The sequence below is a fragment of the Vombatus ursinus genome, unplaced genomic scaffold (assembly GCF_900497805.2).
Source record: "Vombatus ursinus unplaced genomic scaffold, bare-nosed wombat genome assembly UNPS02006779.1, whole genome shotgun sequence".
NCBI classification, from domain to species: Eukaryota; Metazoa; Chordata; class Mammalia; order Diprotodontia; family Vombatidae; genus Vombatus; species Vombatus ursinus.
Window position 1 is genome coordinate 3773318 of NW_020946557.1, and position 15464 is coordinate 3788781.

General features: G+C 34.9%; 1 protein-coding gene across 1 annotated transcript in view; it reads right to left on the reverse strand.

Moving 5' to 3' along the window:
• The window catches only part of HDAC2 (histone deacetylase 2), a 56133-nt gene that overhangs the window by 19524 nt on the left and 21145 nt on the right, over positions 1 to 15464 (reverse strand). The window contains exons 4-8 of the mRNA XM_027848659.1: positions 13004 to 13078; positions 12452 to 12590; positions 11380 to 11521; positions 2074 to 2166; positions 1880 to 1988 (exon numbers count right to left, since the gene is read on the reverse strand). Coding sequence (XP_027704460.1) covers positions 1880 to 1988; positions 2074 to 2166; positions 11380 to 11521; positions 12452 to 12590; positions 13004 to 13078 — 558 coding nt within the window. The remainder of the gene's footprint in view (positions 1 to 1879; positions 1989 to 2073; positions 2167 to 11379; positions 11522 to 12451; positions 12591 to 13003; positions 13079 to 15464) is intronic.

Genomic DNA, 15464 nt, shown 5'->3' on the forward strand with positions numbered 1-15464 from the left:
CCAGTGTGGAGCTGCTATAAGAGAAGCAGTGGTTAGGGAATGGGTCTAACGCCAAGTCGAACATTGAGGTGGTAATGCCAAGCTATGCTGGGCAAAGGATGACAGGATCCCTTTAACTGAAAACAAGGTAGTTATTACTGCCCAACCAGGCAAGCTGGAGCACAGCTCAAGTGACACTCAACTTGTCTCCAATTAGCAAAATGGCACTCTCTCATCTCAGGGGCAAGAGGTTTGCTTCTGATAATTAACAGTTGAATCATGATGCGTTTGATTGCTACAGTGAGGTGTCCAACCTCCCACAAACAATGTTTTGTGACAAACCAATGATATCCTAGGAAAAAGCACTTTCTGGTCCAGTGGTTTTTGGGATCCAGTCTCCAGAAGACTTACCTGATAAGAATGGACTGTTTTGGGACTTCGTTCCAGTTAACCTTCCCTAGCCCTTCTTTTCCCAGTGCAGGGTCTCAGTTCTTGCCTCCTCAGAGGGTACCATAGCCCCTTGAGAAGCAGCTTATGTTCCCCTCAACTGGCAGGCTTCCTTTCCTCTGGGAAGTTTTGGGCAACTCATTCCCAGAAAGGGCCTGGGAGACAAAGGGGTAGAATTGTTGGGAGGATCCTTGCTTTCTAATAGCATACTACCACTATAACAATGATGGACTCATAATTACCTGGTACAAAGGGGATCCCTGAGTTAACTTGGTGGCACCCACAATATGAACCAGACTTTAAAACTTGAGATTTAGTCCTTCTGAAGGAAGGAGGAAAGGACTAGCATTTCTGACTTTTGTTTACCTTCATCTTTTTGTTTCATTTTTTTCTTCCTCTTTTCCCTTTCCCCCTTTAGTACTGTGCAGCAAAAGTCTTATAAACATTGAATAGAAAGTCCTCTAGAAGATCCTTAAGACCCTGCACCAAGCAGTTATGTTTTCCTGACAGCTTTTTTTCTGCCACCCAAAACATGAGGAGGCATTACTTAAAAAAGACAAAAGTAACTTGATTAGCCTAGGTGATTAATTCCTGCTTCTCTGATGTAGTTTCCTTTTCCTCCCACCCCCAACTTCTACCCCTCTCCTGGGGTAGGTACAGGACAAAAGCTGTCCTGGGACTTGACTGGCCCTGGCTTCCATGCTGCAGATTCACGTTCAATTAATGACACCATAAAGTCCAAGCCCCGTGGAATCTAGGCTTCTTAGTCTTGACAGGTGCCTAGGATCAGACCCTGACGACCTGCTGATCAGATGTGTTTCCATGAGGAGGTGAGAGAGAACAGGTCAACCAAAACTGAAGATAAGTGTCACTGTATCTTTGTTGCATACCGTTGCTGTGTTAGGGCAAAGTAAACTTCCTTTATTTAAATGTTTAATGACTTATGAGTGACTCTTGTATTCCACAATTTGAAACTGAACTAAGACAGTGCTGGCATTAAAACTGTACCCTCCAACAACAGTCTTTGAGAGATGCTGTGGCTGAAAAATTCACTCTTCTGCAGCCAATTTGAGGATGAGCATCTTTCAAGTTCAGTTAAGGTAGACCTCAGAAGAGAGACCAAAACTCACTCAAATCCTTTCTAGGGTGGCAGGACCTGCCAAAGACTATATTACATTGGCATTGTCTTTAACAACCCAACAATTATCTCTACACTGTGGCCAAGTGAGTTTAGTGAAAGACTAATAATAAATTAATTTTTTAAATGACAACATGCAAAAAAAGACCAGATATACACACACACACACACACATACACACACACACTGTGTGTGTGCGCGCACACCTGAGGTTTAAATTCTTGTCAAAGAAGACATAATTAAGTTAAAGAATAATAATTTTTGAAAACTCCCCTCCCATCCTGATCTGGGAATATCACATTTTAAAGTAGTTACCTTTGACGGTAAGATTGAAACAACCAAGTCTGTCACCAGATAATGAGTCAGCACCACACTGCAACACTACTGCACTAGGCTGATACATCTCCATCACTTTTGATATTATCTACATGGAAACAAGATAACAAAGGTTAATTCCTTTCAACACATAGTAAAAAAAATGGATGGGATCTGGCAAATATAATACTTACTGGTTTAAATATCTGCCCATAAGACTCATCATCTATACCATCTCTCATTGGAAAGTTGACAGCATAGTACTTGCCTTTTCCTGCACCGATGTCCTAAAAATGCATAATTAATTAAAACTTAGAGAATTTTTCATAACAAATACTATAAAATTTGTCAATCAAACTAATTTGTTAAAAATCTCACAACGTTTATTTAAAAGGCAAAGTGACAAATCTAAAATCTGACATAACTACTAACAAGTATCAGTACACATTGGACATGAAAAGGAAAACAGTAGTATGCACCCAAACACTTGGTAATTGATTATTAATGACAGACAAAAAACATTTAGGTGAAATTCGGCATTTACTACTTATCACTGAAGGCAACAAGCCAGAGTTAGTATTATGAATATCTCTGACTTTGTTGCCAGAAGAAATCATAGCTGGCCAACTATAAGGCAACTCTGCACCAAGTAGCCATTTAGCACCAAATGAAGTCATGTACTCTCATACTGGTGACCTAGACATCCAAGCTGTTTTCTAGTATTCCCTACCTACAACTGTAGATCCAAACGTGGAAGGAGATATGTTGTTTTCATTGTTTGTTAAAATTTTTTAAAACTTGGCAGTTCAAGTGAATATTATAATTGTACATAAGGCAATGTTGGCGTTTTGTAGCCCAGATAGGGTCTAGGCTATGAGTATAGACAAATAAAGTTCCAACATGTCTGATAGTTGAAGCAACTGTTGAAGTCTGTTATTTAATAATGGCTATCATTAATATAGTGCTTTAAGGTTGCAAGAGACCTTACATGTGTCATTTCATTTGATACAATAACCATAGTAGTTATATAACTATAGGTAGTGCTATAACTATTCTCATTTTATAGTTGAAGAAACCAAGGTGGAGAGAGGTTAAGTGATTTGCCTGAGGAAGGAACTGAACTCAATTCTTCCTGATTTCAAGTCCAACACTCAAGCTCCTATACCACAAAGCTGTCTCCATGAATTTAAAGTATTTTTTTTTATTGCTAACAAATTAGGCTATGATACAGATTATGTACCATCTTGTAAGGCTTACGAGTAAAGAAGGGGGTATTCGTGAGAGATGCTGGAAGTCAGAAGTGATAGGGTGTGGCAAAGGATAAGATATGGGTAGTAACATGATGAGTTGAGGATGACACCTCATTTGCTACATTGGGTAAGTAGGGGGAATTGATACTTGTAACAGTAATAGGGAAGTTAGGAAGAATAGAGGGAAGGATTATGGGGATAGAGGAGATCAATTCTGGACATGCCGAATTTAAGAAATCCAATTACAGAGATGTCCCATAGGCAGTAAAATGTGAGAATGGAGGTTAGGGCTGGGTAAATGGAGCTGATGACATCACCAAACAAAATAATATAAAAGGTAAAGCAGGCCCAGGACAGAGTCTTGAGGGACTCATGTTGAGTGGAAGTAACCTGGATAAAGATCCAGCAAAGAAGACTGAGAAGCAGCAGTTAGACAAGGAGGAAGAGAGCCAGGAGAGAGCGGTGAAGGGAAAACTTAAAAGACAAAAAATTATCAAGGAAAAGAGGGTTATCAGCAGTGCCAAAAATGACAGAAAAATCAAAGAAAATGAGGATTAAGAAAAGGCCACTAGATTTGGCAAGAGATTAAGAGATCATTGGTAACTTTACAGAATGCAGTTTTGTTGAAGGATAGAGCTGGAAGCTAGACTGTAGAGATCTGAGAAGAAAGGAAGGAAAGGTACTGACTACAAATAGGTTTCTCAGAAAGAGAGGAGGTATAGAAGATGATAGTAGTGAGGTTAGACAGATGACATAAGTTTTTTGAGGACAGGGTAGACTTAGGTGTGTTTGTATGCACTGAAGGAAAAATGAGTACAGGGAGATTCAAGATTAGTGAGATAGTGGGGGAAGAGAAAAGCGGCAAAGTGCTGGAGAACATAGGATGCACTGGGGTCTACTTTTCCCTGTAAAAGAGTTTGTCTTGTCTAAGAGAAGGGCTACCTCTTCATATGAGATAGGGATGAAGGGAGAGATAGTGAAGAAAGGCATCTGAATAATATAAGATGAAAAGAGAGAGCTTTTAGCAAATGCCCTCAGATGTGATTATGCAATATAAATTTGTGGAACCAAGTAAATAAGACTTCATGATTTTTTTCAGCTTCCTTCAAAAGCATATTAATAAGAGAGAAGGTACAGTGCATCCTATGAGTAAGCAGGAATTTTAGAGTTCATGAACTAGGAAGTGTAGAACAGCTCTTCTTAAACTATAGGTCATGACCCCATATGAGGTCATGTAACTGAATGTGGGGGACATGAAAAATTTGGCAATAATAAAAGGTTTCTGAACACACAACCAAAAATTAACTCAAAATCAAACGTGTAATGAATACGAGGTGTTTCTGGCAGCATGCATCATGCAACTTTACTGCAGCCTTGGTTCTGAACACACATATGCACCTTGCACTGTGCTTGCCATCAGGCCACATAATACCAACAAACACTGCCAGAAACACCTTGGCTCAGATTTGAGACCAATGTATGTTATGAATTCCAGTGTTTTTACTGTATGCACAAAATCATTAAATGAATTTTGCCTTGGGATTAGAGCAGAATTTCCAACAATTTCTGAAATGGCCCTAAACATACTTTTGCCATTTTGTTCTACATATTTATACAAAGTGGCATTCTCAGAATTGACAATTATAACATCAAAATATTGATCAACTCTGTAAAATGTTGAAGATGCTCTATGTCCTGCAGTATCAACTATTTCGCCAAGATTTAATTCTTTATGTAAAAATAAACAAGCACAACCATCTTACTAGTATGCAAATTTGCTTTCATCTTTAATAAATGGTAAAATTATATGTATACCAAGAATTGTTTTAAAATAAAATTTTTTATGATTTATTATCAGTGTTTGATTTGTATACCAATTTTATATACCTATATACCCGGGACTGCGTAAAAATTTCTTGGGCAAAAACAGGTCATGAGCGGAAAAAATTTAAGAAGCCCTGTAATAGAACACTTGTTGGTGATGGCGATGACGATGTCAAGGGTAGGACCATCTCTGTGTGAAGCTAAGGTAGGGTAAAGGATTAAGTTAAGGAAGTAGGAAGTTAGGATGCTTGAGGGAGTATCAATACATATGTTGAATTTCCCTAGTATAAAGGCAGGAGTTGGAGGAAAGATTGAGAGCTAGGTATTTTAATAAAGCTAGAAATAGAGTGTCCTGGAGACAACAGTTACCAGAATGTTAAGTAAAGTACACGATATCCAATTACTTTTTATGACAAGTAAAATAAGGCCAGCCTTATAATTTATCTAAAGCTTTAACAATTCTAATGGCGTAATAACTCAGGAATTGTATTATTCTTGGAATCTGGATTTTTTTGTGCCTTCCTAGAAATAATGGTTCTCATTTCAGACATAATTCAGTTTTCTTGAGAATTTTTAAATGTGTATTATTTTTCATAGAATAATAAATACACTAACACTACACACACACCATTCTGTTTGTGAATATCTTTACTTCATAAACGTACATAAACAGATTATGAAGAAAAAAAAATCATCCTTTCTGACCATGACACTCACTTATCCGTTCAACTCCAATGACTCCCTATTACTTCTAGAAAGAAAAATAAAATTCTCTATTTGGCTTTTAAAGCCCTTTTAAATCTACCTGTCCAATCTTATACCTTACCCCCTCTCCATATTATTCTGTGACACAATGACACTAGACTCTTTTGTTGATCAAGACACGCCATCTCTAACTCCCAATACTGCATTTTCAGTGGCTCTCCCCTATTCCTGGAATTCTTTCCTTCTTCATCTATGCCTCCTGGCTTATCTGACTTCCTTTAGGTCACAGCTAAAATCCTACCCTCGGCAAGAAGACTTTCCTGGTCACCCTTATTGCTAAGGCTTTCCCTCTCTTAAAAAATCTACGATCTCAGTTTAAGTAAAAATGATAAAATAAAATGAAATACTGAACAAAATGAAAAAAATGAACAACCACATATTAATATGGTTTCACTTGCATTAATGAACATTTTTGTTGCATGATTTGTTGCATAATGAACAGTGTTGCAGCAACAATTCTTGCCAATGTTAGTATGAAGCCAGCAAAATTGAAAGGGTATCTCATATCAGGTCACCTTAAAAATGCACCTAAAGATGTCAGGCTCTTTTTATGTGAAGAAAGCTCAATTTGAAAAAGTGAGGCATTTGCAAAATTTTTATTTGCTTTTTCACAACAACTTTTAAGAGTCCTATTAAGTTGCTTACCAGATTGCCAAACGAAAGAACCCCACATCACTGAAGAGATTTTAGTAAAGCCATGAGCATGGGAAAGGGTCAAGTTGGTTTGTGGAATATAATAAAGGAAAAACCTGGGAATGGTTTCAATGTCAAATAATGTGATAAATTACAGAATAGTTGATATTTCTTTTAATATTGTAAAGCAGGTCACTGAGGCAGTTTTGCCACTGCCCCCTTCAGTATGTAAGTATGGATGAAAGTACAAACACTTCTCAACGAAAATAGCTAGTAACACTTTGTGAATCCCTTTTGGGAACTACAAAGTCCATTAATGTTCTCGAAATAATGAAGAAAAAAAAAAGTTTTGGTTTTTTTTTTGGCCAAATAAAACTTCGGAATGAAAAGTTTTGTGCAGTTTGCACAGATGGAATTTCTTCAAACCTTGGTAATACATCTGGTTATGCTACTTTAGCAAATAAGGGAAGCTCCTCATATGTTGCTGTTGTTCACTGTTTTTAACACCAACATGCACTGCCAACAGACTCTTCTAACAGCCTTGAAGTTTTGTTAACATCCACAAAAGTCATCAAATTTATCAGAAGCAGGTCTTTGAATCATCATTATTTAAAAAAGAATCTGTCTAGAAATGGGAGCAGAAAATGCAGTGTCATTCTACTACATGAAAGTTCACTACTCTGCAAGAGGACAAGTCTCGATGTGCTTCATTTGAACCAAGGGCAGCTGAAAGAAAAAGAAAACTCGCTCTTGGAAACACTTTGAAAGAAAGGGTTTTATTCATTAATTGTCTTCCTGGTAGATATTTTTAACCAAAAAAATGAGATAACTCTTTCAATTCAAGTTACTGAAATCCTCATTACGGATGCCACTGAAAGATTACAAGCTTTCTTGGCTAAGTTGACAGTGAAGAAGAAAGCAGAGGCCATAATCTTATAAACTTCCCCATGCTAAAGGAAGTACTTTACTAAGACAGAGTAGAGTAAAATTCTGTTAACTTCTTGGGAAAGAGAAAAGAAAAAATTCAGAACACTTCTAAAGTTATTTTTATTTTGATGGTATTACATTTGAAACATGGACTGATAATCCTCTACGTGCTGAAATAAACTCTATCAAACACGCTGACCTAGCCCAAACTGAACTCTTCATTCTTAGGACAAAAAACTTACTACATTTGGAATTTAACTCAAAAAAGTAGATCCTGTTCTCAAAAAGCTCATAGTCCAATGGTGGAGATAACACACAAATATCTACGTACAAACAAGATCCAGATAGGATAAACTGGAGATAATCAACAGAGCAAAGGCACCAGTATGAATGAGAACTGGGAAAGGCATCTTATAGAGGCAGGATTTTCACTGAAAATTGCTTGAAAGAAGCCAGAGAAGCCAGAAGGCACAAATGGGGAAGAAGAGAATTCTAGGCAGGGGGGATAGTCATTTAAAATACATAGAGTGAGGAGCTGGAGATTGCATGTCTTGTACAAGGAACAGCAAGGTGGTATTTATGGATGGTAAAGTATTTGGAGGGGAGTAAGGTATAAGAAGAACGGAAAGGTAGGAAGGGGTCATGTTATTAAGGGGTTTAAAAGTCAAACAAAATTTTCTATTTGATCCTGGAGGTAAAAGAGAACCAATGGAGTTTAATGAATAGGAGATTGACATGGTCAGAAAAGACAATCTTTAGGAAGAGCAATTTGACAGCACAGAAGAGGACAGACTGGAGTTGGGAGAAACCTGAGGCAAGGAGACCAACTAGCAGGCTACTGCAATGGTCCCAGTGTAAGGAGATGACGGTCTGTACTAGGGTAATGGCAGTGTCAGAGGAAAGAAGGGAGTCTATATGAAAAATTTTGGTAAGGCAGAATCAACTGGACTTAGCAACTGACTGTATATGTTGGTAACAATACATATGAGAAAGAGTGAGGAGTTGAGGATGAAATCTAGGTTGTGAGTATGAGTAACTGGGAGACTGGTTGTTCCCTGGACAATAACATGGCAGGGTTGGGACAGAGGGAAAAGGGGAGAAAATAATTAGTTCCCATATACTCCACTTAAAAAGATTCTATTTCTTCTTTGGTTTTCTGATTTTGTTCTGAGAAAAGATGGCATTTCAGATAATCTCCAAATATTTTTTCCTGGTCTATTAACATAGGAAAAGAAAAAGGATACTAATAAATCTAAGAGTATCAGTGGCATATTAATAATGCAGACATGGTCAAGTCAATTTTATATCAAACAAAATATTTTAAAGTCACCTACACAACCCTACAATTCTACATAAAATGTGAAAAATACCATTCAAGTTTAAAAAAAAAACCTTTCAATGATAGCAAAAATCCTATTAATTTTACTGCTAACTATGAAATATTTAAATTATAATAAATCCAAAATTTCTCATGAGCATATATATGGAATAACAACTATCTAAGTTGCCTTTTAAAAGAAGATAAGCTTTCAATATTCTCAATAATGCAGCATTAATGACTTTTGGGTTAAAGAAACAGTACCATCTTGTGGACAGATAAAGTAAAAATCATAACTAGAAAGAAATATTTTAGATTGAAGACTTCCAATGACTTGTTTACGCAACTATCATTTAGAAGGAAACACTGTACAGTGATTATTCTGAGTCCCAAATATGCCATTTAAATAGTTCAAAGTTATGAAAAGAGGGAAACAGAACAGGTTTATCTTAAAGTTTATTAAATTCAACAAATATTTTAAACACTTACTCTGTAGAAGGTACTGGAGATACAAATATAAAAACTGTAATATATCACCTGCCTTCATGATACTTCCATTATAGGTCAATTCCTGCCTATTAAAAATATCCTCTATTTCTCTTTCTTACCAAATAGCTCAATGGCTTAGTTATATCAAAGTAGAAAATCTCACTTAATAGACTAATAGCCTAATTTAGTCTGCTATATTAAAAATATTTTGATACATTCATTTTCTGTCTAAAACTGAGCAGGACCAAATGAGTTGTTAACAAAAGTAAACAGTCTAGAACACTGGGATGTTTAATAGATGAATGATATGCATACAGGAAAAAAGAAGGTAAAATATTAATTAATGATGACAATTTAAGGAATCAAAAGAGGAAAAAAGTAATTTTAACACAGTTACTAGAAAATTTTCTTTTAAAATGTTAGAAATAAACCTGAGTTTTTCATTATTGCTATTCCAGTGAATAATGAAGAAAGCGATTTAAAGTTTCATTAGTAAATAAAAAAATCAAAGATCATAATTTAATAGGAAAACCATGTCTATTTAGTTTTAAAAATCACATGATTTTTGTTAGAACATTTATATAATCCAGTTTCTTTAAGTTATTTCTATTTATACAGACAGGGCTTCTATGGCAAATTTCTGTTTTAGACAAAGTTGGTAGAAAAAAAGATGTGATATTTAAATGCTACCTTTTATTAACATCAAAAGGAAAAAAACATACCGAAATGTAATTTTATTAAATTACTGTAATAAAGACATTTCAACTTATCACTAAATCTATTTTGATAAACAAACTTAAGGAAAATTAATTAGTACTGGCATAAAACAAACGGCATGCTGACAGCAAACTTCATAGATATAACTGCAGACAAAGTTGAATTTTTAGGAACAGTTGTTGTATAGTTAAAAGGATTTAGGTATTACCATTAAACTTCTGATAAAATATAAGCTTTCTTGAAGGCCTGTATACTCATTTTGTCTATTTATTCCTAAGAGAAAGGCAGTGACTCTGAAACCTCCCTAAGACTATAAATTGCAGAACTGCTGACCTTCATTGGTGGAGAGAGCTCTTTATACCAATGAAATCATAGATGCAGGCTCATTACCCCACAACCAAAAAAAAAAAAATAATAATAATCACCGTACATGCTCTGCTACTAAAAAAAATGCTTTCTGAAGGAATAGTTTCTTTCTTCATAAATTAGTGCCAAGGAAAACACAGGAACAAATTTGCTTGAGTAACAAAGTATACTTTACCCTGAATGTAATGTTCTGTCCCACTTAAAGTTACCTAGTGCCATAAAAACATTACATTGTAGTGACACTAATTAGGTCAAAGGATTCAGGATTCTAAGTGATGAGAGAGAAACCAGTTCCAATGCCTTTATTTTGTGCACGTGCGTGCACCTACACACATACACACACACACACACACACACACACACACACACAGCCACAAAAACTTGAATCTTGAATGGTTAATTACTCACTAACCAATTAACTTTTGAGTAAGCAAAGTCACCCAGATTATAAGTAGCAGGAGCTAGAATTTGAATCCAGTTCTCAATTCCAAATCAAGTGTTCTTTCCACTACACTAAAGTACCTTTCAGTATTAAAAATGGAACACAATTATTGGGCAGCCAAAATTTATAGTATATATTTTGTAGTGTAAAAGTAAATAGTAAACAGTCTTTATAGACAGTTGACAACATAAGAGAGGTGCATGGGACAGCTAAAGCTACCAATCAGTGCAGTGTTCCGAATATGCAGAAACTGGACTAAAGTCTTATTAAAAACAAAACAACATCTTTTTCCTTTTACAATTAACTGGATTCTCCTTTGTGGTTAATGAAACTGTGAATGACAATATATTTCTATGATATTTATAGATTCAAATTGGATACCAAGGTATGGCACATATGAGAATTGGCTGAAGGACCCTATATTAAACAGATTTAGTAAGAAAATATCAATATTCACCCCATCCACAGAAACAAGCAAAATTCAAGAATTACCTGTTTCAGAGAAACTGAAAATTACAAACAGTTAATTATATTCATTTTAATTCAACTAACAATACCTTATGGCTACATCAGTTATACAGTGGTTCACAAAGACAAGTATCTCTTAAAATTGCAGATGCTTAATAAGATTTTGTTGAGGAAAATTAAAATTCAAGTCTAGGTCACAGAAAGCTCTAAGCATATTGTATATAGTACACAGAATTAGCTCACATATGAATTCTACAATTCCCCATGAGGAAAAACAAATTAAAATGCTTAGTAGTCTTACCCTCAAATCTCCTGTGCCAGGAAAGTATTCACCATATTTGTGGAATGATACAGTCATTACACGGTCTGTTGTATAAAATGCTTCCTCAACACCATCACCATGATGGATATCAATATCAATGTATAGGACTCTCTGATGGTACCTACAAAAAGATTTATAGGAAATAAATATTTACAGTAAAATAAGCACAGACAATATTAGTTCTTAAACTAAATTAATTATAAAGATATTTGTTTAGAAAGAAAGCATTTGCCAAATTCACTAAACTACCAAAAGTTATTTGGAGTGACAATCAATGATCATTTGAATTATAAAAAAACTAACATTCAATTCAATGAATATTTTTAGCTGTTAACGTGGTAATTTTTTCTTCTTACACTCCGGGTGCTATTTCTTTAATCTCTTTGTGTAAAATTCAGGCAAAGAGTACTAGTCTTCTGCACATTTTTGTTTTAATATAACATAATACCTGCTAGTGTTTCCAACAATTATAAGGAAAGACTTTCTGATCATGAAACACAATTACAATAAATCTAAGAAGTGGTGAGGAGAAATATTGGATGCTATTAGCTGCCCTACCCCCTTCTAACCCATTAAGGATGAAGTCAAAGGTGAAGAAACTCTAAAACCATACAGAGAATGGCAACAATGAAAAGAAAGTATCAGATCCTGATTATGACCTATAAAACAAGGAGAAACCCCTCAAAACTTGTTGGTCATTCAATATAATTACTCACTGACTCCTTGGTGAAAGTCTATTCCCTTCTCACCTTTCTTAAGTCTTCAAAGAGACCTTTAATGTTTGTTCCCAATGGTAAGTGAGAATTTCTTACCTTCTTATAATGGAAAATCATGACAGGACATTAATTTTGAGTTTTGCACATTTAACATTTTCTTCTCTTCGAAAAATTGTCTTAATGTTGGATTAAATGGATGAAAGTCAAGCCTCAAGCAGAATAAAATAATTTTAAAATTATCTTTTGCCAGTGGGGGAGTATTTTCATTAATATGTGGGATTGTCAACATAGTTACAGTATCAAAAAAGTAACCATTCATGTCTGAATGAACTTACTTTAGCAACTCTAGGATGGCAAGGACAATATCATTAACATAACAGAAACCTGATGCTTCTGATTTCTTTGCATGATGAAGACCTCCAGCCCAGTTAACAGCCATGTCAGTCTGCTGTCTGTTTAATTTTACTGCCCCAGCTGAGAAAGAGAAATTAAAAAAGGGAATATGCTGTTAGTTCTAACAATGGTTAAAATAAGGAAGAATTTAGCATAATTCTTCATTACACAAAAGATAGGGAATTTTTAGGTCTTGACTTTCAAGTCAATAAGTATTTTAGTGTCTACCAGGTGTTTTTAAAAATGGGAAGACTTGGGCAGCTAGGTGGCGCAGTGGATAAAGCACTGGCCCTGAAGTCAGGAGGACCTGAGTTCAAATCCAGCCTCAGACCAAACACTTGACACTTACTAGCTGTGTGACCCTGGGCAAGTCGCTTAACCCCAATTGCCTTTCTAAAACAAACAAACAAACAAAAAAAATGGTTTGGCCAAAAATGGGAAGACTTAAATTTTAAACCCATTTGTGGATGTAGGATTAAATCAAGATTACTTACCAACAGAGCCACCAGTTGAAAGCTGGCAGAACTCAAAAAGCCCATCAAATACAGGACAATCTTCTCCAACATTAACTGTGAAAGAAGGACCAAGTCTAATTTAACCTAATGTGTACCAGTGCAAAAAAAAAAAAAAAATTAAACACCACAAATATCAAACACCTTGTATGTATAAAGGACTAAAGTTAGTCATTGCCATGAAGGAACTTCAGAGTTAGTATAAGGCAGGTGCACAAATGCATAAAAAAATACAAAGTGTTATAAGATTCCAAAGAAGAAAGATTATTTGTGTCTGAAGGTTTGCTTCAGGGAAGATTTCTTGTAGGAGCAGTATTTCAACAGCCAGAAGTAAGAGAAAGAAAGTTTTCATATTTATCAAGTAGTACAGTTTGAGAGGAAATAGTGAGAAACTGGAAAGGTAGATTAGAACCAGACTGTGGAGGGCCTTGCACATCTAGCTAAGAAGTCAAGGCTTCATTCAGGAAGTAATGAGATTTTTGAGAAATAAAATTATGCAATAAAATGTGTACATGGAAGCATTTTATGTGAATAAAGGAAACACTGGTAGCCAGAAAAGGAAGAGAACAGATACTTTAATAGCCTAAATGAGAGGCCAGGATATACTACTTCATAGCACTAGACAAAAATATCAAAATTTATTTTTCAAGAGACATACTGGAAAAAAGGCAGGAATGATAGAGGCTTTAGATTAACAGATTTCACAAGCCACATTATAACAATAATAATAAAAAATGATCTGGTAATGGTTATTACTTACACACACACACACACACACACACACAAACACAGTGGAAGAGAATAGTTAAATAACACTCCTATACAAATGAACACAGTAACCCAGTATTTCATAAATCCAAGAATACTAATTACTAAGCAGTAGAATCCTCATTCAACAAGAAATGCTCAGAAAACTGGAAAGCACTCTGCTGAAACAGATTATGAGCAACATCTATATGATCTACCACAATAAATCCAAATGTACAACTGATCTAAATAAAAAGCTAAACCATTTTCAAAGTAGGAAAGAATGAGAAGGAAGGGGAAAAATTCAAAACTAGACACAAGATAGAAGAGATCACATATGACAAAACAGACAATCAAGATGATGTAAAACTAATGTCCAAATGAAATCCATTCAGCTATAATAAGTTATGGAGTAGGAAAAAAATTCCTTTGCATTAAATAACTGACAAATATCTGACATCCAAAATACATAAAAACCTGACACAAATCTATAAAACTATAAACTAAGAAACATTCCACAATATTCAAGTGTTCAAAGAAAAAGAATAGTTTTCAAAAGAAGAAATATAAGCTATCCACAACCACCTGAAAAAATGTTCAAAAATCACTAATAATCAGAGAAATGAAAATTACAACAAAGCTAAGATAGAAATCATACCCTTCAAACTAGAGCTAAAAGATGGGAAAACATTGTTGGAAGAGCTATGAGAATACAAGTAGCACTAAATCACTATGAGTTGGAGCACACAAGGTGGTAATTGTGCAAAAAAAATTACAAAAAACCTATATTATTTATATGAGTTGACCCAGAAATTCTACTACTAGAGAACTAGGCATTCCCCTCCAAATAGGTTACTTCCAGCAAAAGATCCATACATACAAAAATGGCTATAAGGGATAAGGGAACAAGCATTTATTAAGTGACTGTTGTGTATCAGGCACTATGCTAAGGGTTTTACAAATATCTCATTTGACTCTCATAACACCCCTGTCAGGTAGGTACTATTATTATCCTGATTTTTTTGTTTTTACCATTGAAGGATAAGGACAGTAGGTTTCAAGATCACATTAATTTGTTAGTATTCAAAAGCCCAACTACATATGCTAGTTTCCCATTAAAAATTGGTTATATCAGAGTCTCTACAGTCAACACATAAAAGCCAATAACTCAATTTTGAAATCCTGGCATTTTCTAGTTACATTATTTTTACAATCCTAAGTCAATCTTTTGTTCATTGATACAAAAATGATCATAGCACAGTTAAGACATATGAAATGTCATTTTAATCATTTCCAAGTGACTACAGACTATAATTACTTCATTTTACCCACAGAAAGTAACTTTTAACATCTGAGTAAGTTTTCCCATCTGTAAAATGGGGAGACCAAAATTTGAGGTATCTATCTTACAGGGTTGCTATTAGGCTCAAATGAAATATTGCATATAAACTGCTTTGCAAACTTAAAGTGTTACATAAATGTTAGCTGTCATTGTTACTATCATTTGCTTTTAACCAGCATTGAAAATTAATTGAAGCAAAATAAAAAAATTGCTCTGTCTAGGCACTTCTTTCCATAAATATCAATATCTTAATATGCACTGATAAAATAGAGTGGGGATAATGAATATTCCTATCATACTTATAAGTGATCATTTAAGATAAGCTTTATATAACCATGAGCTTTACATAACCTC